General features: G+C 32.8%; 1 protein-coding gene across 8 annotated transcripts; it reads right to left on the bottom strand.

The window, feature by feature from the left end:
• Positions 1–41: 41 nt before the first annotated feature.
• Positions 42–25,407, bottom strand: LOC123718497 (protein AF-10-like). 8 transcript variants are annotated; one of them, XM_045675059.1, is made up of 27 exons: positions 25,130–25,407; positions 24,346–24,482; positions 24,183–24,262; positions 23,840–24,004; positions 23,428–23,503; positions 20,732–20,853; positions 20,149–20,298; positions 19,526–19,607; positions 17,991–18,101; positions 17,780–17,863; positions 16,922–17,054; positions 16,436–16,613; positions 15,869–15,958; positions 14,589–14,695; positions 13,982–14,057; positions 13,787–13,801; positions 12,672–12,761; positions 11,816–11,881; positions 9,327–9,433; positions 8,163–8,302; positions 7,741–7,845; positions 7,232–7,268; positions 6,537–6,708; positions 5,731–5,848; positions 4,178–4,312; positions 2,768–2,877; positions 42–1,555 (listed from the first exon to the last, which is right to left on the bottom strand). In XM_045675059.1, the coding sequence occupies exons 2-27, from the start codon at positions 24,452–24,454 to the stop codon at positions 1,520–1,522; spliced, it is 2,694 nt and encodes an 897-aa protein (XP_045531015.1). In that variant the 5' UTR covers positions 24,455–24,482; positions 25,130–25,407; the 3' UTR covers positions 42–1,519. The 8 variants fall into 8 exon arrangements, with proteins under 8 accessions (XP_045531015.1, XP_045531012.1, XP_045531016.1 ...); XM_045675056.1 differs by having other exon boundaries at positions 42–1,486; XM_045675060.1 differs by having other exon boundaries at positions 42–1,486; positions 20,149–20,292.
• Between the last annotated feature and the right edge of the window lie 483 nt (positions 25,408–25,890).

Raw genomic sequence — 25,890 nt, 5'->3', positions numbered from 1 at the left:
CAGACTGAAATTAAAAGGATTTTTCAAATAAGAAACTCAAATGTAATTTTCGCCTTTATTGATACCATCTTAACATCTAACAATTACATTTAATCGACACAAAATTCTATGGACACCCAAGAAACTAAAATAAGATCCATCTTGATGTAATTATTATTGAAACATACAATTTGTGCATATTCTACACATTTAGGTTGTTATGATAGGAGGAAATATTATTCTAATTCTATGTTACACCAATTATGATTCCATAAATAAATGACAATGTAAGCCAATAAAATTCTTTATAATAAAACTTAATACAATTCTAAATATTTCAATACTGTATACGCACAGTAAAATGACACTACTAAACAAAAATTAAAAGAACTTAAAACATCGCGAAATTACTGAAATTAAATAAACATTATTAAGTTTCACATTTACTATTTACAACGTAATGTATCTACATACATTGATAGATAATACTATGTACACAGAGCAGCCCCAGGGCTTTAGCCAAGTGACAACTGCACAGGTGTGTATTATGTAACGCATTGAAATGCTTCAATCTTCTAACTATTATATAGGAAGATCTGAACAGAAGCTGTAATCACTATTACAAAGATCATATTATAGCAATATACAAATCTTTGAAGAAAAAAATCGCTATAGAAAAGTAATATTTTTTTAAAGACTTTAAATACAATAAAATATATTGAAAATCATCCTTAATTGATGAAATACCTACATGTGCAGCTCACTTGGCTACAGGTAATAATAAAATATTTATCCTATATACTAAAACTAAACTAATCTTAAAACTAACATTAAAACATCCGTATATGAAATGGTTTATTAAGTTTGACATATAAAGCAGCCACTGAATTCGACATTTTGAATATATTATGTCTATTACACATTGAATTGGCATAAACATCGATTCATACAATGAAATTCTAAAATTCCCTGAACAACATTAAATTGAATAAGATACAATACGTCAATGCACAGTTAATAAACACTTACACAATGTAGTTCTACAATCTTTATAAAATTGAAATTAAAAAAAAAAAATTAAATCAAATTCTGATAGTTAAAGTTTCATTTACGTATTTGACTCCGATTACATTATATTTAACCTATCCCTTCTTTGATATATTCCCGCACACTAACGTCACGTAAGTCTAAATAAATTTAGACCCTGTTTCGTTTAACCTTTCAGTCTTAGGATTACGACTGTCCACACCATTAAAATAATTATCCAAAACTTTACACAAGAAAAGTCCAATAAGTAGGAAACGTGGTCATTGTACAAAATCTATTTTCTCGCGATTCAGTCGTATTTGAGTATGGATTCAATAGAAAAGTCAGGCCGGCGTCGTTGTTGGTGTTCGATATTAATGTAGGCCTGGACGGTCCGCAGCGGATCAGGTTCGCGTGGCACTCCGCTGCCGCCCGGTTCATTTCAGCTGGGCGGCTTTGGCTGTACCTCGCGCATTATCAGCTAAGGTTAAACAAGCGCTATTACATAACGCACTCAAAAGTATCTGTTTACTTGATCCATAGCAAGAGACTAAAAAAATAAAAAAACTCAATGTAACATGTATTTGTATATATTGCCATCACCAAACACCACAGCTTATAATAAGAATTAAGGATCGGATATTAAAACGGTGTTGCCATAAATTCTGTGATAGTTGTAAATTTTGTTAAAATTTTAATAACAAACAAAAGTAAGTATTTTATAAAATTTGGCTGTATTTGTTCTATAAATTTTAATGTTTTGTGTATATTTAAAGATATAAGGTGTGTTGACAGCTAAAAAAAGTATCCGATTCTTAAAACCATTGATGTTATTACGATGCAAGCAATATAAAAAGTACAAAACCAAAAACGAAAAATAACAAACTTAAAGAAAACTTTACTAAGAAAAATTACCAAAAACTAAAAAAAAGTAACAAAAAATCATAATTCATTAAAACAATAAGGATTTGCAATCAACATATTCACGTCTAATTCGTAAACGTATTATAGGCCACAATAAAAAAATTTCATTCATCTATATTAAAAGTAACTCAAGAAAATAAACATTTGGTTTTTGAAGAGATTGTATTCTAAGCGTTGTTATAAGGGGTTAGATACCAAAAATAATTGGATAAAATGATCCTAAACTTTCTTTTAGTTTAGGTATATTCGAAAGAAGACAACTCTTTTTTAGTTTTAAGTATCTTGCAATTGCTTGAAAGTTAAATTTTATGAAGAAATTCGATATTGACTGTATTTTTATACGACTTATTACACAAATTAAGACTTTAAATTGATTTAACCATATCCAGAATAGGAGTTTACCCTGAGAACATATGCCATATTTCATAAGAATTGACTCTGTGCCTCTTCTTTATTTTAGTGTCTAAAAAATGTCAGTTTCCTCACGACATTATTCTTTAATGGAAAAGTGGGTTATTTGATTCCCCCATAGATGAAGTATTCAAACGAAAAATATAATGAAGGCTAAATAATTGATTAATAGCAGTGTTGGCCTAATGGCTTTAGCGTGCGACTTTCATCCCTGAGTTCGTAGGTTCGATCCCCGGCTGTGTACTAATGGACTTTCTTTCTTTCTAAGCAATACTGTTGACAAGAGTTGAACGTAAAACACTATGAATCATCATCAACAATTTTTCATAGAAACATTTTACGCAATCATTTGCACTTTACACTTTACGCACTCTTTTTATTTTACTATATACAATTAATTTATACTATGAATGATACTTAGTCATACCTGGTGCCTGTCTGCATTCATAGCTTCAGCAGACCTGGCCGGTGGTGGCTGGGACTTGGCCTGCGATGAAATGTCTCGAGGACACCGTTGTTGTTCTGGCGGGGCTGACACTATTAAATTATATATATGTAATAGAATAAAATTATTTAAGCTTATAGCGTTATTTATTGTTCGTGCTTGAGTCCACCAAACCGCACCAGTCCGAAAACTTTTATCAAACAATAGAAAATTTTAATATAATCGCGTACTACACCTTTTCTTAAACGTTATTGAACCACGAAAAGTACTTGAATCGTCGAATTATTAAACTCCTAAAAAGATTTACAATAGAGCATATTTGTGCCAAATAAAAATTATGGAAAGACATATTATATTTATTTTTGTTCTCTACATTAGGGAAATAAAAACATATTTTCTTGAAAATAATCAATACTTAAAAAAATTGATTTGAACAAATTTCACAGAATTAATTACGAAGTTAATTAATTCTACATAATTTGTTAAAAAATGGGGCATTTGTGTAGTGTGAATCTAATAAACTTACCTTGAACATTATCGACTTGGCTTACTAAAATGTTGTATATCAATACAATACTAAAAAAAATCGTAATAGCTGAAAGCTAAATTGGAAAAAAATATTAGGTAAAAAAATATCGTTGATTCACGTGAATTGTGGATTGGCTTTGGTGCAGTATTTAAAAAAGCCTCTAGGTGATTATCAAATTTCTACACGTACATATAAGAAATATTTGCAAAATGGCATTTAATGTCTTAATAATAAATTTTCATTATTAATACGCTACCCGCTTAAAACGCGTTACCGACCATATCAAATCGTCTTATACGGGGTTTGTGTCGCTGGTTACGGCTTTGTACATAACATTGTACGATACATTTTATATATCCTACAATGCAAACTAGTAAAAGCACATACGGCAACATATAATATTAAAAGCCACATAAATCTAGGTTAACACCAACCAGTCAACAATAACCTCCTCCTATTGAAGACGGTTAACATAAATTGGTATTGGTGCTGAATGTTCATAACATTTAGGTAAGCTTTTACTTCTACTAGCTTGGGTTTAATTCTTGTGAAATTAAAGGGCTCTTTATAAATCAGGCCTTATTCATTTAAGACCTTCGATTCTCCTGAATTAACATTAAAAGGACTGCGATGCTAAAAAACAATGAAAACTTAATATTATAATAAAAAGGCATAAAAAAGTTGACTAACAAGTAAAATGTGTGTAAAGCGATATATGTATAGGACTGCGTAAATATCACCTATTTAATAAAAATAACTAACTTGTCCTGACGCTGCTTCAGTTCGAGAATCAAGACTGACCGACCTGTCCATATGACCTAATATATAAAGTCCCTTTTAAACTAAATGACAAAAACTCCTACCGTCTGTAAGTGGTATTGCAAGACGAGCATTGACAGCCAGTAAGTGATCACGCCGCTGAAGTAAATTGCCAACGTGTTCTTCTAAACGGACATTCTCTGTTCGGAGTTGGTGCAGACAGGACAGCAACGAAGCAACTGTTAAATTTAAATCCACTCTCAAGTAAGAGTCCATGTGAACTTTCAACTGTCAAACCTGACAGTTCAAAGCTTGACACTGCCCTTGTCCAGCAGTCGGAATGAAATTCTATAAGTTCTATATTCGCGTGCTTCACGCCCAAGATAAAGACATTGCAAGCGGGAAGATGTATATGATGACTTTTATCGCATCACGAGTAACATTTAACAAAGTTCATGCACGAAGTTTAATACATGCAAAAAGCTCGTGTAATGAAAATTAATGATAAGACATAAACATAACATGCGAGTAGAATTAGACATAAACAGTGTAAACTCCTTGTAACGTCCTTCGATTTAACTTCGAACTCAATTTTTGGGCTCAGGCTTTGGTTGGTTGAGCTTGTCTTTCATACAATGATACACTCTTCATAGCATTACACCCAGTCTCGATAACGACAACAATTGAGAAATAAAGTACTTTTTAATTTGCTAAAATTAGTAAAAACTGCGCAGCTGTGAACGTTCTGTTGTCGCTTTAATATACCTAGTACAGAATAACCTCGACTGTCGGCATCATGAATACGAACTTTCTAAGAAATTCGTTCTTTTGTTTACAAATTGGGATTGCTTGCACGTGTAGACGGCTGTTGACCATGACTAATAAGTAGGAGTCATAGATTATCTATAGGTTTCCCTTATCTCCATTTAACGACAACTCCCTATAACGCCATAAAATGCACAGTCCCTTCAGTATCGTTATATAGAGTTTACACTGTAATTTGTACTAATGAACATTTTACAGATCATTCAACGTGGATAATTAAGTACACCAAATTCAAAGCCGAAACCAATACCAATTCTATTATTTTTTGTATTATTTTTTTCAGTTAGAATGTTAATCTAATTAGGCTCTGTTCATAGGTCGGCCCAATTTTAGGGTTTTATATCTACGAATAACAATGGAAAAATTAAACCTCTCGAGTATTTAACATATTTAACGTTTAAGTAAGTTTATATACATAGTTTACATATATAACATTTTGAACTATTAGTAAAATCGTCAGTAATTTACTTTCTATATTGTTATTAGTAAAGATAATGAACAGTTGCCTAAATGTTTCTATCACCACTTTTCTAACTGCACATTTCATTTCATGCTTAATTCATTAAAAAACAATCTGTTAGTAATTACAAAATAACTTAATCAACAAAGTCAATCGCGAAATGGCTCTCTGCATCACTCATCTAATCATAGAAAATCAAAAGCAATTATAAATTTATCACATCCTAAAAAAATACTGTAGGAGGCCACATGTTTCATCACCTAGTTGCTTGATACATATTTTGATTGCCAGAAATATTATTATTAGCTGTTGAAAACGTAGCCTAAAAAATTATATAAATTGGTACGAATTTTGCAAGCATTAAGGACATACTGTCGAAGTGCTGCGCCTGTTCCATCAGAAATTGGGATCCCTGTTCCCATTGTCGCTCTAGAAGCTGATCTAGACTTTGGGCGCTAGACGTACCTCTTCCTGCATTTGCACCACCCATCTGAAATACAGCTTATAATTTAAAAAAAAAAGTTGTATTCAAGAGAGATTCCGAGACTCGTACGTCGATAGTTTCAATACCCATAGCAATGTTGCAGCTGTGGGACCACGCGGCATAGAAACTCAATATTTAAATAAAAACAAAATTTCTCAAATTTGGTTACTTTGCCTTTTACAACAAATACTTATTATTATTATTTATCTTATATTCAGTTATTTTTTATTGTTATAAGTCTAGAGTCAAGATCTATGGAGCGCACGTAGACTTTGCTCAGACTTAACTTTCGAGTTGAGTCACAGTCAGTATTTATAGAGCAAACTGCGAATCCCTCTGAGTGCTAACTTAGTTTATCTCAAGTCCACGAAATCGACGACTTACCAAAAACTTTGACAATAAGCCTAACAAAAATAATGGCCCAAAATTTACTTTACCATCATATCTTTTACTTGACTTTTTATTTTTGCCGTAATATAAAATTAATGGAATGCCATCTTATACTGGAGTTCCATAGATTTTGGTAAAAATAGGATTTCTATAAATACTAAATCATAGTTTATGCTTAGTGTACACTAAGCAAAGTTTTTCGTAAGTATAGTTTGAGTTAAGTCTAAGTGCGCTAAATGGCCTAACATTTTTGTATGCAGATGTCTTGACAATTTTTTTGGTCGTATACTATAGTTTTACTCACTGGTGCAGCCTTATTCATGAGCGGTGGTGGTATGAGTGGCTCTGGTCCCGTTGTACCAGCAGCGTGTGCGGCCAACTCAGCGCTAAGTTGCTCTTGCAAGCGCGCGGCAACACCGCTTTCGGGGTTCAACTCGTTACCCAGCATATGAGGGGCGCTACAGTTCACACTCATTCTGAAACAATTATATTAGCAATATAAGTTTGAAAAATTTGTCTGAGAATTATGTTTGCTTGAACGTGATGTTGAACAGACTGCATGGGCCAGCTTCCGGAATCGCTTAGACTGTATGTGCCTGAAAAGATTTCAGATCCAAGAGGCATGTCTGAGTGGAGCTCACGAACTGTTTTCTGTCAGTAGCTATGCCTATGATGCTGAACCACTTCCCCAGTTCTGCACCAGAACTGGATATATTTGTAAGTAGTTTTTATGTATGTATGTATTTATAAAAGTACACTTTTCTACTTTGAGGACAGGCTATTCAATACTTTCTCTAAGAGGAACTCCACAAGCTGTTCCAAGCAACGTTGATAAGCTACTGTATCTACTAAGCTCAAATAGGAGTTAATTACAGAGTAAGGGAAATTTTAGTAAGGATTCTTCAACGGAACTTAAGCAATTATAATGAACAAAACAATTTTATTTTAAGATATTTCGAAAACAGTTATACCAAAGCCTAAAGCAACATTGTTACTCACTTGTTTTCAAACTTTGGCTTCAGTGGCCTCTCTGAACCTGAAATAACAAAAAAAACTTATTTGAATTCTGCGTAATAGCATTTTTATATCTTCAATTTCACCTTGCTTGTTTACAGAAACCACACAACTGAAATTAGGCATTTTCATAACCTTAAGATTAGGTATTTTCAAAACGGCTAGAGAAAAACCAAACCAAATAGTTTTTTCATACAATTAAATCATCTTGAGTCCACGTGGATTAATTCCCGATGTTTGCGTTTATCACTAATTACATTATCTCCTACTTTTATATTAAATAAGATGGAGAGTGTCAGTTCTTCTCGTTTATTCTACGTCAATATGAGAACGGGCAGTAAATGAAAAATTATACCTATTAATGATATTATGGTTTTTAGTACTTTAAGGCCAAACGTTTGAACGTCAAACTTAAATCTAGTTTCAAGACTGTCGATTTTTTTTCCTATATGGAGTTTAACTTATATATAAGTTATATTTTTTAATATACCAACCTGGCGAGCTTGGTGGCGACTCCTTAATATTTTGCTCGTGATACATCGGCGGTGGAGTTGGCATGGGTGGTCGACGTATATTGGCCAAGTTCTGAGCTGCTGCTTCTATAAAGAAAATATAATAGGTTAGACTTCAAAAGCACCGCGGTTAACACAGTATAACTTCAATCACGATTTAATTTTTGGGGCTGATTAGATCTCTTATAATTAATAGTTTAGTATTGAAACCAACACGTTTACTTTTAAGCCATAGTTAATATAAAGATTTAAGATACATAAAGTACATTTTAATCACCGCAAAATTGCTATACTACTTTTGATAACATTTTAGGCGGAACAAAGGTATGAATTATTAACATTTTAGTCCTAGGCCGCTTTCCGCCTGAGCCGATAATAAAACAATAATAATAGTAAATACTTACGTATAGGTTGCGGTGGAGGATTTGACATGGCCACAACTGAGGTTGCTGTATGGGCGATAGCGCGTTTCTTATTACGATGCGCGGGAACTATTTGACCCATGTTGGGACCCATCTGGTCCTTGGGAACAGCCATTCCAACCCTGGAAAATTAATTAATAAATTTCTGTTATATTACAAAAAGCAACCGCATTGGATGTAGCGCAATAGCTATTAATTAATATACAATAAAATAAAAATCGCCGAAAGTTCGAGATAGCAAAAAGGCAAAGTATACGCTATATTCGCATTTTCCGTAAACTTCGATTATTAACTGACTTAATATTATTAGTTTTATGCGAGCAAATTAAGAAAAATTCAGTAGAAAAGACAGCAACAGACTATGTTGTTTACGATAAACGATAATTTTATTTACATTTATTAAAAAAAAATACTGTAAAATTGCGGAGTTTCATTACTCGTTAATTCTTTAAATAGTTAATTTAATTTCTTTTAAATTAAAATAACTCTAAATTTTTACTTATTGACGGTATGAAAAAATCATACGGAAACCTTAAATTAGAAATAAAACCAGTGCCAAAACGCAGCAGTCACGATATTTTTTTAAAGGTATGTAACGGATGAAGCTGAAAAGGGTCTTACTGAATTAAATACATATATTAAAATTGTCTTTGTATTACAAATGCTAATTTGTCAGAGGCGGGAATCTTTCCATGAATTGCATGACTGTTCGTCTCTGATTTGCACGTGTAATGTTTAAAAGCATGATCAATGTAATGATAAAAACCATTACAGCTTAAGTAATCAAACTAATAATTTATCCTTCAGTACTATTGAAAAAATGTATCAACAGGATAATTTTGTAAAAAAGATCACACTGAGGTTTCACAATTCAGTTCAGAAGCAAAGTTTACACGTGCCAAAAGTTGAAAACAAGAAACCATATAATCGTTTGAAAAAATAATTCGCATTGCAAAATACAAAGCAACGTAGCAATTTAACGGCCCAGCAAATTAATTATTCCCTCGGACAATACCTAATAAAGTGCTTAAAATTACAGTTTAAAAGCGTATTTCGAATGCTTAATCAAATTTGCAACTCACACACTTGCCTCAAATGTTATTCTTAAGACCTTAGTCGCCAGCAATATAATTATAAAAAGCTTACCCGGTTTTGTTAGGATCTTGCAATTCGTAGGTGACGTTGAGACCGCCCCAAGCTGACCTTCCTGGAATATGAGTAGGATGACCAGCCACACTCTGCTCCATAGCAGCCTGCAATAAAAAACAATATTTATTAACCACTATTAAAACTAAAAACGAATATTATTTGCTTAACGCTTGTGTGAATATAATAATTCTGAATTTAAACTGAATCATAAGGTAAAATTAGAAACGGAGCACGATACCTGGAGGATATAGGAAAACATTATTATAAACTTCGATGAGCCTACTGTTTCAATACACGCTTAAGGTACAAGTAAAATTGTATGGTTATGTTAGAATGTATTATTCAGTGACTGAATCTGAAACTGTTGATATAAATTCTGATCTTTATACTTATCTGGTCTTAATAATTCCATTAAGTATACAGATGTGAGTGTGTCAGGCATAAGTTATCATACCCTTATCTAAAATATGCATTGTTTTGAAGCCACGACTCAATAAAACTATTTTTACGCGGTTAAGGAAAATAACATACTATGCTATGTATCAAAGGAAATATATAAAGCTTGCAATTAATAAAGAAACATTCTGACCTAGTATATAATATGAAAACTTAATAGACGTCTTGAACGAAAGCGAAAGCATGTGAATAAACCGGGATGAATTCGAGTAAATAAATGAATCTTGGAAAACAACCGAAGGCTATTTTGCAATATTTTCCTAATTCCGAGGCTAAGAAGACCTAAACAAGAGTTGGCCGAAATACAGTTGTAAAATTTACAGGCATTAAAAATAGATTTTAATGCACGTTTTTTGCGAATGTGGCCCAAATTATTGTACCATGAACATGTAGATATTTTAATAAATCTCCAAAATTGTTTTAGGGAACTTGATCAACAAAGATTTCATAAAACTAGTTTAACAGTTTGCATAACAATTTAACCCCTTTTAAGATTTGTACATGAGGGGAAGAGACTGATGATTTTGTCCATATCAGGTATAATGAAACACGTCGTTACACTTTCTTAGCCGCAACGTTATTACGTATAGACAGTTGGATAAAATCGTTTTTCTGGATTTATCAAAAAATATATATTTTATGAATTTAAAAGTTACTAACTCAGAAGTCAAATAACACATTGAATCTATGGATTAATTAAAAAAAAACACCAGAATCGTGTTACATTCAACATATACGAAATAAGAGTCTTAACACGTGGAGAAATTAATGTAAACAATTTGCAAACCTGTACACTATATAATTATGAAAATCACGTCACGAAGAAAAACATCAACTCACCATTTTCACTCACATGTTCGGCCAAACGCACATTTTGAGTTCGCAAAAAAAAACACGATATCAAGACGACAGATGTTGTCGAAATCGGACTTATTATATGACTAAAACCAAAAATAGCGGTCGACTGGACCACTGTAAGGGCAGGTAGCTGGGGATGGGGAGCAGGTAAAAATTGCAACACTTTGCTAAGGGTAGCTTATTACGTGGTTTGACAGATGTGAACATATTTTGGGATTTTAAATTATTTAAGTTTATATATTTGAGATTATGTAAATCTTTATTATAATAAACTATTATAATTTTGGTAAAAGTTGTTTCATGAAATTTTTAGAATGATATATGTATTGCTAAAATAATGAGATCCTATTTTACAAATTTTCAACTATTTCGATATACGAGTAAGATCAAAAAGAAATCTTACGGAACAAAATATGTTTCATATTATAATATTCCAAACGAATATTATAATTAAATCTATACATTTTAGTTCCTTTTAAACCAAAGTGCGCATATAAAAATACCATACTACAATTAACAATTAAGTACAAAACATACTGAGAAGTCAACGACACAACCAAATGTGTTTAGTACTGAGTACATGTGTTGTCATTAAGGGCGACTATTATTTATATAATAAAGTACTGAAGAATTTCCCCATCAATTCTTATAATAAATAAACAGTATGTTAATAGGACAACTAATTTGTAACTTGGAGATTCAAATGGATAGTATAAATTCCTCAGTGACTTATTTGTAGTATTATATAAACTCGGTTTTAAGGAAGAAAAATTCATTCGATCTTGTAATAATAATTTCCACGCGTAGTATGGCTATTTGTAAGTGCCTGACTAGATAAATAGGAATCACAAAATTTATTTTTTATGACCTGTAATAAAGAGGCCCAAAATTACCGTTAGTTTTTATTTTCGAAAGTATTTTTGTATAATGTTAACCTTAAAGTTACCTGTGGATTATCTGCGATATTTTATAAAAGACAGCGCAATATCGTGTTGGGAACTTTAAAACAATCAAACTCAGGATGAGGTCACTTATGCGCATCCAACCGACTAGGTTACAGTGACGTTTCATGCCGGCGGACAAAATTCGTCTTAGGTTTATTAAACACCTTTTTCCATGGTACATACATGTCGTATGATATAGTATAGAGGAGAATTTACCATAAAACTTACTTGTTTCTGCACTTGATGAAACATCATACTTGTATGTCCGGCCATATCCGACGGTGGTCCAGGGACCTATATAAAATTCAACGTGAAAACCAAAGAAAACTACACTCCCAAGTAAAGCAATCAATTAATTAATTAATTACATTTCAAAGGACGCATTTGTCAGAAAGCATCGTGCCATATTTAGAGAATTATCAGCGCTCGCTTAAGCGAAGCTTTTCTATAAAATATCATGCAATATAAAAGCTACCTTATTATATAAGTAAAACTTAATTGTACACACAACTATGGATTTACACGCCATGGATGGGATGTAGGCCAGTATGACCAATGAATTGTTTTAGGAACCATGATAATGTAAATGTACATTGATACAAGAAACAACGTTAACACGAATGGAATGTCAAGGGTTTTCAATATGTAACTGCGTAATATTGGTGCTTTCTTCGAGCGACGTAAGATATTATATTGTTTTAAAATCAAACAATTTAACAGTATTGTAATTTATTAGAAAATTGAATTTTGTTTTATATTAAATTTCATTATCGTAAGATTCCTAATCCAAACATATATATATATATTACAAATAAATACGGGCCAATACTATATCTTTTTAAGAGTGTGCGTGAGATTTAATCTATTTCGGTGTTTCTGTTTTTTTAAAAGAATATAATTATTTACAAATTCAAAATCTTTGAATTAGCAGAGGTTTAATCACTCATAATATAATACTTTTATTATTAAAAATAAAAGTTAGAAAATTCGAATCGAAATTGGGATTATTATAATATTTCGCTGTTGTTGGATATGTAAACGTAGGCTTTATGTATATTATATAGTTGTGTGTACAGGTATGGACCTGGTGTTGGGTGAAGTGCAGGCCTTGGCTGGACGTCGGCAAAGGCACCGAGACGAGCAGAGATGCGGTCCCATCGCGCCCTTTCGCGCCCTACACAACCCACGCATTAAATAATCCCATTTCATTTATTTCACTTAACTTTCATGTAATCACAAAAAAGATAATGATATTCTTTCGTTAACCTCACAAACCAAGACAAGTAAAAGTTTTATTAACGTAACCCTATTCCCGTAGTTTTTGGTATCACCAAAGCATGCATACCATGATCGATCATATTCCTAAGCCATAAAAAAAAAGGTTTTTGCTAAGACAGTGGTACAATTAGATCGATTAATTATTAAAATCCTCCAAATCAGCCATATACAAATAGGCATGCAAATGTCATATTAATTTTTATAATGTCATAATAATAAGTTATTTATTATTGATATCAAAGTTATGGTCTAAATACTCGTCCACGCTACAAAGGCACCTTTCTTTTAATTTCATCACTTTCCCGTTGAAAGAATAACACGGCAGCGATCTATAACTTCTAGGAAGGTGATTCAGTGGTGCAGCATGCAGCTACCCACAGTCGTGTTAGATCCCTCGGTTTATATAGGCAAGTTTCTTTAAATGTTTGGAACAATTATGGATGCATTTTTACAGTCATAACCGCTTCAAGGAAATATACTCTTGGTACTGTCCAAATACCGAATTCGTAAATAAATTGTCTATAGCTTACGAGAGGTCCACCGACCATAATAGCCCTAATACAATTTATCTGAGTAAGAAAAACTTTATTCGCATCTACCGAATTTCCCAATAAAAGGAAAAAGAAACTATACAAGTAAAAATGCCTATATTTATCGTTGTCTCCCTAATATGTTATTGATTTGGTAAATAGGCGTTATTTCCAAATACAATTAAATATCAATTGCTAAGCTAATCGTCAATGTGATCCAATTTAAGGAGATCTGCAGCATAAGCTTTAAGCAAAATAAAGAGCATTGCATTACACGAAGTATCAAGTAAGAGAATCTATTACCATTATTGAAATTCTAAAAATATCTCTCCGAATTCGCTACACTATTTTTATAGTTTTATAATGCACTAATAATAATCAAAATGTTTACCACAGACTCCCCACCCTGCAAATGAACGGGTCATCATTAAATAGTCTTTTTAGCTAAATTTTTAATCCGCTCGGAACTACATGCCTCCCATGCGTCACACACACTTCCAAATATGGTGATGATTTAACAACATTAATTGATTTATGATTTTTAATAATGACCCATAACCAAAATGGATGAATAAGCAAAACATACCTGGATGTGCGATGGAGATCGAATATTTGTCATCTGATTCATGCCACTTGGCCCGGGCATTGGACTTGGTAGATGCCTATAAAAATAAAGTCGTCAAGCGCTTGCACTTGCCCAAGCACGATTACAGAGAAAGAACTTTGAATGATGACTTGTCTATTAGTAATAACCCCTGAGTCGTGCGTTTATGTACAGTAAAAAGTAACGTAGTAAGAGGCGATTATAAAGGTAAACAGCTATTTTATTAATGTCCCTTTAAATATTAATTTAGTAAATGTAAATTAGACCCGTTAACAGATACTTAAGTTATTAAAAACAAAACAATTTTTTGGTAATATTCGATTGTCAAGCACAAAACTCACAGTTTTTACATAATATATGCTCAACTCTGGGTTGGCTTAGCAAAACACCTGGTAACGACAGTGCAATAATGCCTATGTATATTCTAGACAATTTTTTCCTATACTTAGCAATTAATTCATAAATAGCTTTTGATGACTAAGAACTGACAAGTCATAGCTATCATATTAATGCATCTTCTAATTAGCTAATTATTGAATAAACAATTATTTATTTCTGACTTTTTAATTTATTTTAATGAATAATGAACCTTGGACTCGGGTGTGAGACTGGGCTCCGGGCCGGCGGCGGCTGTGGTTGGCTCACACTCGCAAACTGCATTGGTGCAGATATTGCATCTGGACCTTCCATCTTTGCCTACGAATAAAAACGTATATTAACATACGTATCAATGTACACTAATAATAATCTAGAGGCACCACAACTCTATATGGGTCTTGGCCTCAGATTACATCCGTTTCTTAGATAGTTTTTATTTTGTAGACCTGCCTGACACGTGATGTTTTTTTTGATTTGAGACATGCCAGTTTCCTCACGATATTTTACTTCACTGTACGAGTGAGTGTTAGATGCCCTCATAGAAAGTCCATCTGTGCACAGCCGGAGATCGAGCGTATAACCTTAGGGATAAGAGTCGCAAGCTGGAGCTAACATTGCTTTTTACACACATCAATAAAAAAATGTTAGAACGGAATGTTTTAATCGCAAAGATATTTTTTTTTGTTTACAAGATAAGGTTTTCCCATTAATAAAGCAAAACATTTACGTGGAGTATTTGTTTAAATAAAATATTTACAAAATAAGACTGACTACATACATGTCAACTGAAAAAAAACAACCATAAAATACCTATGTAAGTAATACATATGATACATGTACACATCTCCAATGCGTATAAACTACACAAATATTTTGATGAAATTCAACTTTTATTTTTCGTGACATTTATTGACAAACTTACGAAATTTATAACACGTGCTCGGTTTAATATATCAAATAGAGTAAACTATACAGTTTATACTAACGATAATGCCACTGAAGGGACTGTGAGTTTAATGGCGTTATAAAGAGTTGTCGTTAAATGGAGAGAAGCTAAACGTATAGATAATACATGAGTTGTTGGCCATCACTAAGAAGTAGGAGTACTTACAAGTCATGGTCAACAACAGTCTACACGTGAAAGGAATCCCAATTTGTAAACAAAAGAACAAATTTCTTAGAAAGTTCGTATTCATGATGCCGACAGTCGAGGTTATTGTGGACTAGGTATATTAAAGCGACAAAAGAACCCACACAGCTGCGCAGTTTTTACTAATTTTAGCAACTTAAACAGCAATATTACATATCTTAATTTTGGTAAAGTGGGACATGTGTTTGGACTTAACATTCATGGTTATTTAAGGTGCCAACTTAGCCTAAAAGAATCCGGTCGAATTGTTAAGCGTTAAATAAATAATTTAACAGAAATTAAATAATCGTCTAATTAACCAACTTATGAAATACCTACTAATACTTCCAAGAAATACTTGCCTTTTTAATGACTTTGTCCATATCAATATGTGGCTCATTGCTTGCGTGGGATTCCCAGGCACTGCTCGAAGTCTGGTTCTCCGTTGGCGGCTAACGCAATTCAAAGTAAAAAAAATCTTTTACCACTTATTTAACTTCTCGGTCTAATATTTATAAGTAAAATTTTAGACTCTCATTCGCTGCCAATTTTGCTTTAAATTATTTTTAATTTCAAGCATTCTGTGGTTTTTATTACCAACTACACCACATACGAAATTCAGCAAGTATCCCAAAGCATTGGATTTGGCATACGTAAGTCGTACGTAGCTCTAAGTCTCAACTTCAAATCTTACTGGACTTCCGAAGGCAAGACGGATTCCGTCATTTATGTATGCAATTTAAATGTTCTCAATATCCGTTGCGCGGAGGAAATCTTGGAAATGTCAGTATCGTTATTGGAAGTTACAGGCGCTCTGTTATGGACCCCATAAAAGTAGTATTCAAACAACATATTCAACACGTTAAAAGTAGAACCTTACCAAAAATCTATTAATATCTAATATTGAAGAAGCTGTAAAAATATCTTACCGGAGGTGGGGCAATTTGTGGAGGCGGAGTTGGATTGTACTCAGAGCTTTGCACGTTCGAAGCGGACATTGCTTTGCGTTTCTTCGTCTGCTTGGTCTCCACTGCCTCTGTATTTGTTATAACAGACTCTTGGTGTGCCTTTGAAGAGGCTACTTGGACCACCGATGTTGCTGACGATCTAAAATCGTTAAGCGATTAGTTTAGGGAAGTTGATTACGCAATCTAAAAAAAATTGGTACATAACATTGATGCCGAGAACGTTATTGTTACTTATGTTTAATAAGCTTTTGGTTATTTTTTCTTTAGCTCTACATTACATCGAACTTTGATATTTTCATACTTTTTTGCGATAGAAAAAGATGTTTTTTGAATCAATTTAATCCATTAAGAACCGTTCAGAATTACACTAGTAGGAAGCCGTACTCAATATCAATAGACCTGGATCAGGCATTTGCCTATGATGAATAAAACATTTAAAAAACATACCCAGGTGGTGGAGTAATAGTAGCTGGAGTGGCAGAAGCAACAGAGCTGATGACTCCAACGGGCTCGTTAGATTTGACACTTGGGGAAGCGACCGGCGCTGGTACCTTATTAGATCCAGGAGTATTACCACCAGCTGTAAAATGTATAAAATTATTGACTAGCTGTTTCCCGCGGTACACACAGATAGCGCGTGTGGCATTTATTCACAAAAAACCGTCGCCCGTGGGCACTTTTTATTATTAAATTGATGCTGAGTTAATTTTACAGTATACTTTTGATATTTTCATTATTTTATACAAATAAATGTTTAATTTTTTTAATCTGATGAGGATGGTATCTTATAACCTTAAGAGTAGTGTCCTAGATAATAATAAAAAATAAAATAAATTAATTCGAAAGCTATATTAGACGTGGTTATTTCATGGATAATTTCAATGAAAATTATGAAGCCACAAGCACTAAGCAAGAATCCTTATAAATAATTGCAAATTTTCATTGTCCAGTCTTTGAGTATAATTACTCACGTACAAAAGATTTATATATAAACACTAGCTGACCCGGCAAACGTCGTTTGCCATGTATATTATTATCAGGAAACATTTTTTTAGTTTAATAAAAATAACCTATCTACTATTATAAAACATAGGGCTTGAGCGTAGAGGGGTGACAATTAAGGGTTGTATGTACTTATGTATGCTGTATCATAAAAAAAACGAAAAAAAAATATATTGGGGTGGACATCCCCTTATCACTTAGGGGTTTGAAAGATAGATGGAAGCAGATTCTTAGACTTACAGAACATGCATAAAAAAATCATAAGCATCGGTCGAGCCGTTTTGTAATAAATATCAAACTTACCTTTAGCTTGCTCTTGAGTTGGTTCAGGAGTACGCCTTGGAGATGGAGCTGGGGTGCTCGCTTTGCTCCTGCCTCCAACTTCACCTGATCATTTATATTTTTTTTGAACTATTATCCTTTACATCAAAATATATTCGTATTATTTTGTAAGCTTGTTAAAAACCCTACATTGCTCATTAAATTAAAAGTTATTAAATTTTAAATATCTTACTTTTCTGTGTGTCAACGTTGTGTTGAGGCGAAGGTGCAGGCGTATTATTCTTACTACCAGTTCCCGTATCAGCCGAAGAGCCACGGCGATTTGGTGATGGCTTCTTTTTATCTGTACCAATAGAATATGTTTGAGGAGACTTCGGATTTCACAACCGCGTTGTTGACATAAGAGAGACACATAGCATCCTATATACACATAGACTCAGGGTATGTTCCAGCGGTATTTGCTATGAGTATACTACATATATTTACTGAAGTGGTACACTATACCAGATTTTATATAGGTTTTGATACTTAGATTTACAAACGCTACAACCTCTAGGCCTGGGCATCAGATAAGTATTTTTTATTAGACAACTAACTGATCAGCTTTTTGTGCATGACTTTCCTCACATTGTTTTCTTTGATAGTACGAGCGAAAGAACAAAGAACATTACCACACTGCTCTCTTATTGAGATAGTTTATTTAATATTTTAAGAAATTAACACTTGTCTTGATTAAAGTAGAATTTTAATACAGAATTTTACAATGATTAACCGCAACCCTATCGCATCCTAAGCTTGGGTTGTTAATTTTTTAAAGTGAGTTATCACAAGAAAATGATAACAATAGTTAAGTACTGACTTTATCTAAACTTAATGTTTTTTAGATCAATACTTTAGGTATTGTTTAATGAATAATTCGTTTACTTTTAATATCATACCATGCACTTGAATTATTAAAAACACTGTCATAATGTTTTTTCTATGTTGTATATTAATTCACGAATTATTCCAAATATTATTTCAATACAGTGTTTATGTTAATAAATAATACATTAATATCCTTCAACATCAGTCATACCTAAAGCAAACGGTTGTTGATATTATCATCAGCTAACCAAGTCTTACGAAATGCTCAATCTTAAACAAAATACTATATACATTCATTCTTTTATGTAAAATGTAGGATACTCATTTAGAAGCAAATAACTTCCAATCTATTTACCACGATAAAGTTATAGGAATTAGGAAAAATATATACAGTGTAATCTCTATGTAACGTCGTTCGATTTAATGACGAACTCCCTAAAGCGACAAAATCAAATATCTGTGGTTGGTTCAGCTTGTCTTACTTACAATGATACACTGCACATAGCATTACACCCACACTCGATAACAACAACAATTGAGAAATAAAGTACTATATAATAAACTGCGCAGCTGTGTACGTTCTTTTGTCGCTTTAATATACCTAGTACAGAATAACCTCGACTGTCGGCATCATGAATACGAACTTTCTAAGAAATTCGTTCTTTTGTTTACAAATTGGGATTGCTTGCACGTGTAGACTGTTGTTGACCATGACTAATAAGTAGGAGTCATGGATTATCTATAAGTTTTTCTTCTCTCTATTTAACGAGAACGTTCTATAACGTCATAAAATGCACGGTCCATTCAGTGTCGTTATATAGACTTTACACTGTATATTTAAGCATAAATACGGTGAAATATGTAAAAAACAAATTGAGAAAAAAATAATCTAGTACATACCTTGTATTGGGACAGGAGGTACTTTTGACGAACTCGGAGCGTTCTTATTTGAAGTCGATGAATGAGACGTCTTACGGCCCGGCTAAAATAAATAAAAAATGAGATATAAATAATATTGTTAATTACGCAGTATTTTTTCAAACTTACATCTAAATGATTTTTTTTTAATGTTTTGAGGTGGTTTTAAGTTAAAATTTACTTAAATTATAACAATCTTACTTCTACTCTACGACTAAAGCATAAAAGAAATGTGCTTTTGTAAATATTACATTGTACATTCAGAATATGTCTAGAGGCAACGAACTATACACGGCACTGTCCGACTAAATCTCAATAAAATTATTTAAAACTCTTTAACATATAATTGTTTAATAAAAAAAAACGCAGAATTAGCTTGAAGGAATGATCTGTAATTTGTCTTATTTTTATATTGAGAAAAAAGTGTTGCTATATTAAAGGCCATATTACTAGCATGGGAGGCAGCTGCTGTATTTATCTGTATTCATCCCTAACAATCAATAGCGGCATATAATTTTAAGACATTTAGCTCTAGGCAAGGCTACCTCCCGTACCAATAGTATCAAGTAATGACTTCCATACAGTTCGTTGATCAAAGGACATACCCCTTTAGATTTAGAAGCGTGGGTTGGAGTACCGCTGCCAGTGGCCATAGGAGATGCCTCACCCTCCTTCTCGCCGCTCGAGTCACTCGATTGACTTTCGTGCGTAACCGGCTTGTAAGGCGGAATTGTCTTCACGTTACCACCCTTTTTCTGCACATTTAACAATTCTGCTCAAATGCCAATAAATGGATGTCCCTTTTACCCTGGGACGAGGGTAAAAACCCTTCCAAGCCGAACGTTATACCAGATTTTAAATAGAACCGTTGACACAGTTACCGAGGTTAAAATTATTACCTACGACCCACAAATATATCAAATTTCATGTTTTCACTTCCTATTTTGTATTTAGAAAATGTTGACGACTGGCACTTTCATAAATAAAACGGGCATTCGGAATTATGTTGACCGAACAAGTAGTTTTGGCAATTATAACGATAACTAAAGGATAATAATTTAAAAATAGATAAAAATTCTATAAAATATATATTTTTTTTAGAATTGGAAATATGACCATTCTATTCGGCATTATCTATGGACGTGATCTTTAAATATTAATTACAAATATCAAACGTAAACAGCCTACCAATTTACTGTAGTGGTGTTGGCAATAACCGCAGTATTTGACGTTATCAAGGTAGTTGCCAGCTTCTTCACAGAGTAGGCCCAATGCCTGTGCGCAAGTGACGTGAAATTGCTGCCTGCACCCTAAAACATAACTTCGAATTAATAATATGTAGGTCATATTAACAATATAAAAAGCCATGTTTGTAGATAATTATATTCATATACAAGTAAAATATGCTCAATATTATGCCCTTCATTCATTGAAGAGTTTATCACTCCAATGGCATTGTTTTAACTAATAAACTGTTCTGTCTGGAGGCTTAATTTCATTAATTTAAAGGAAGACGCAATCTGGTCCATTTCAGTTTTGGGGACTGAGATTCATTTAAAAATCACCCCAGAATTTTAGGTTTTAGGTTTAGAAGTGACAGCTAAAAAACAAGCAACTTTAGTTGTTCTCGTACTATATAAATATTTTAAAAAGAACTAAGAATAAGAATTGAAACCATAATATATATCAGACATAATATACAGTTGTACGTAAGTTAAGTTCAACATGAACCTATCTTCCCGATATATATATTGATAGTTTATATGTATTAACGAGTACAGACCAATCAGCTTACTGGCAAGTAAGTATGTATAATCTGTTTGCATCAATAATCCTCAAACGATTAACTGAAGATTTTGACAAAGCGCAACTCATATAGCAGGAGGCTTCCACTTTGACTCTAGTAACTACAAGTCATAGTGCCACATGGGAGTCGCTAAACACCATAAATATCAACAAAAAATTATGAAAACTGCACGAGTAACATCAAGCTAGAAGCCAGAGAAATCTATTCATAACAGCACTAGAAAACATATTTCAAAACCTAAACCTAAACTGGGAAACCACAGGTATTAAAATTAGCTTCTGGTACCTAAACCATTTAAAATTTCCTGATGACACACTAATACTAGAAAAATGTGTACCTAAATGTAATATTAATTTCAGTTTAAATATATAACTTGTAATGATATCGTTACAAATTATTAATAAATAAAGATATATCGTGTATGCCAGTCATTTTTTAAATGTGTAATAAGCTCTGAATAATTTTCAACAAATGTATCGATTGAGGAGTCTTTCCGGATCAAATTAAATTAAGTAAGACTGCACAATGGTATAATCAAAATACAAGGAAGGTAGTGAGTCTGGTCAGTCAAACTTCAGACTGGTTGGAAAGTCCTCCAAATCCTGATATACTGGTTGGATGGCTTCAACACTATGGAATTGATTGCCAAACTTCCAGTCTAAAGAATTCAAATTTAATGGGGATTATCTTAAGAGTGCATGGGGTCGCAGGTGTCCCCCAAGGCTTGATCGCGGGCCTTTCTTATTTCTGTTTTACACAAACGACCTCGCATTCTTTATCGACGGACTTCACGAGATGGTAATCTTTGCTGACGACACTTCACTTCTATTTATATATAGTTAACCAGTTTAATGCAAGTGACTTACTGCTTAATTAGAATAAAACAAGATGTATTAGATTTACAACTACTAGCGTAAAGCGAGATATTGATCAACTAAAGGTTAAGGACCGTGAACTCCACATGGGCCCACACATAAAGACTCTTACGAATAGGCTCAGCTCTGTAGCATATGCAGTAAATAAATTCCGACGGTTTACTGATAAGGACACTGGGGAGGACTGTTGGGTACTACTGCAGAGGTTGAATCCATATTTGTGCTGCAGACGCGGGCTGTTCGGGGTATTTGTTGTGTTTCCCCTAGGGAGTCGGTACGAAACCAGTTTAGGTAATTCATTATTATGACACTACAAATAAATGTTTTTAAAACAAATGGTGACTTCACCAGTAAAATACTCGAAACAGAACTAATTTAAGCGTAGGTCAACTAGGCTTCAGTTAAGTTATTTTGGGTTTGATACTACTATCTAAGATACTATCTAAAACCTCAAAAGTGTTACAAGAACTATCATCTTCTTTTGGGCAAGCAAGCCTGACAATAACTGAATGAAACAGAAACAAAAATAATGACAAACAGCTTTAAAACACCCAATAGCACCCTTGGCAAACACTTGACAAACTTTTCATTCTATAAATCAAATAATGAGGATAAAGTTGTAAGAAGAACTAACACAATATGGACGAAGTTCTGGTCCCATCAGGAGATCTTAATAGGGGGACTATTCAATCAATTTGCAAAATATTGTAATAGTTACAAACATACTGTGTTCAATGTTATGTGGTTGCCAAACTTGAGTGTTCACAGCAAAGGTTAGGTTAAAGATTAGATCAGCGCAAAGAGTCATTGAAAGAAGTGTACTAAATATAAAGAAGATACACAAAGTAAAATGTGATTATATTAGACAAAAAAACTAAACTAAAAACTGATGCTCTATCACAAGCTTTGAAATGGCAACGGGCTGGTCATGTAACATGATACCTGGATAACAGATGGATGGATACAACACAATGGAACGGACTACCTTGTAAAGTGGAGTGGACAGGCCAAAAACACACAGTACTGATGACTTAATAGAAGTAACAGGAGAAAACTTAAGGCAAAGATAGAGCCATCTGTAAAGGAAAGGCCTATATACACAGGCAACTAACATTATACTACTAACATTTAGCTATAAGAAAATACTAGCATTACTACTAACAACATTTAAAATGCAAATTAAAGGTTATATATTTATTTACCTGATTTATTGCACTGCATACATGCACCAGCATTGGCTCTATGAGTCTTTCCCAAATCCTGACAGATGTAGCATATCTGTACAAAATATATTCAATGATAAATGTTTAGAGCATTTTAAAATTCTTTATTTAATGTTTATATAGTGTAATGTATAATCAGTATAAAAATTATGAAGATGTTCTGTTTCCTCATGCTTTACAGCAAGCTCAGTCAACTTCCATAGTGTGTTCATCACTCTATATGCTTTCTTTTAATCAATTCTTTATAATAATAAAAGAAAATATGATACTTATTAAAGAAATTTCATCATCAACTGTATTTTGTGACTAAAGTTTTTTCTTATATATATTTCTTATACTTTTCAAGGCTTAATGACAACTTATAAAGCATTGTAATGCAATGTTAACATACCTTGTTATATCTTTCAGGTGGAATCAACCTCAAAACAATTGGCTCCATAGATGTTACATTGCCAAATCTGACTTCAGGTATGTACAGTGCACATACAACGTGAGCCCAACCACCGGTGTCGGTCCTCTTCAAAGCACCAGACTTCGATGGGCAGAGTTCACATCTCTGCATGAATTAATTATTTAACTTATTAAATGCCTTATTTCTAAGAATTCTTGCATGTCTATTATAAACATTTGTTTTAAAAAATGTGCACATTTTAATTTATAAATAAATATATATATATAATATAATATCTTTATCATTATTTTTATAAGAATGTAGAAAGGCATAAAAAACTTACAACTTTGCCTTTGGTTTCGGGACTCTCACACTTCCGGCAGAACCAGGGTCCTGTAGGAACAGCAATTATCCCGTAACAGGCTGAAAAATATTGTTATATGAATACAGCCGAATACAGTGGTTTCTGAAAAAGGACATAATTATGTGAGAATCATTTTAAATACCTTGATGAACAGCAACAGTACACCCATTTCCATCACAATAAACTAGCGGGTTGTCGGGCCAACCGCGCTCATCAGAGCATACACAGCATCCTCCTACCATCTCCTTCATATTGAATGCAGCATTATTACCTTAAAAGCTAAAAAGGTACAAATTTTTGAAATAAATCATTTTTATTCCTGTTAACTAGGAAATCAAATGAGTAATGATTAATGTAAATGCAAGGAAATTAGACACAAAATGAATGAATTTCTAATATGTGAACATAAAATAATAAAAAACTATCACCACCTTATTAAACTGCCTGAGTAAAAGATTTAGTTTATTTGCTTTTAATTTTAAAATAACTGAGTTTAAATAGAACGATTTTATAAGGTAACTAAACACTTCACTGCTTAGAATACAATAGAATGTTTAAAATGCTATCCACCCAGTTATGTTGTTATGTAGCTTTAGGAGCAAATATATCTATAAGTCTTTATCATGTGAAAAATCAATATAGCTAAAAATGGGTCACGGGAACGCAACTGCGCAGAGAAGTAATAAATATAGGATCGCAAATTGGAAGTGCACTAGTGCACTTTTATCTCGTAATTTGAAACGGAAATATTATTGAATCGTGATAAAACACTCGGCGTTCTAAAAAAATTAAATTTTTTAATTTAATTCACTTAATAAAAACGACAATAACACAACTACAACAATATTTTGATGTGGTTGTTATCGGACATTAAGGGTAACAATGAGAATGAAAATGAATTTTTCACCAAGTCATTGCATATTTACCACAAGAAAATATATTTCTTCAATGTAGTTAATAATCCAGGTATTTTATTATTTATTCATTCATCTTTTTCCAATTTCGTATTAGTTAAACACCTCACCTGCGCGGAGCAGTATCTTTATAAATCAAAGTCAATACACGTAACTGAAACCCAATGATAAAGTAAAAGGCGTAAAATAAACGTGTTCAAATACAAATTAATTTTATACTAATAAAATTTGTTTCAAATATCCTTAACAAACAATAATATTCACAATAAGCTGCTTTCACAAGCCATGACTAGCCATGACATGATGCATTTTGCCTAAAGACAATAGATTTCAAACTAAAAACATAGGTAATACAAATATAGTACAGAGTAAACCAACTTACATATATCTACTTCGATACGAAATACCATAGATAGCAACTTTTCAGTCTTGACTCTATATTGATGTTAGTATTAAATAAAGAAAGAGCTCTTGACGCGTAAATGTGAGAAAATATCGATTATTATAGTGAAAGTCACCTTAGTCACTCAAAAGCCAAATATTATTGTTATAGTTCTACCAGATTCTCATAGCAAATAGGGAAATAAAAATTTGTTGTGGGCAATACTGGGGAAATTGGATTAAATGATCTTGATACTTTTTAATTTTTATTTACGTCTTAATTATTAATGAACATGAAGTATATCAGTTATTCGCATCAAGAATGTTGTGATACATCGGGTTGTTATACATTATAATATAGGGATATTAAGAATAGGAAAATATGTCAAGAA

Source organism: Pieris brassicae, chromosome Z (assembly GCF_905147105.1).
Source record: "Pieris brassicae chromosome Z, ilPieBrab1.1, whole genome shotgun sequence".
Taxonomy (NCBI): Eukaryota; Metazoa; Arthropoda; class Insecta; order Lepidoptera; family Pieridae; genus Pieris; species Pieris brassicae.
The sequence above is the reverse complement of the archived record's forward strand: the minus strand, read 5'-3'. Positions and strand labels throughout refer to the sequence as shown.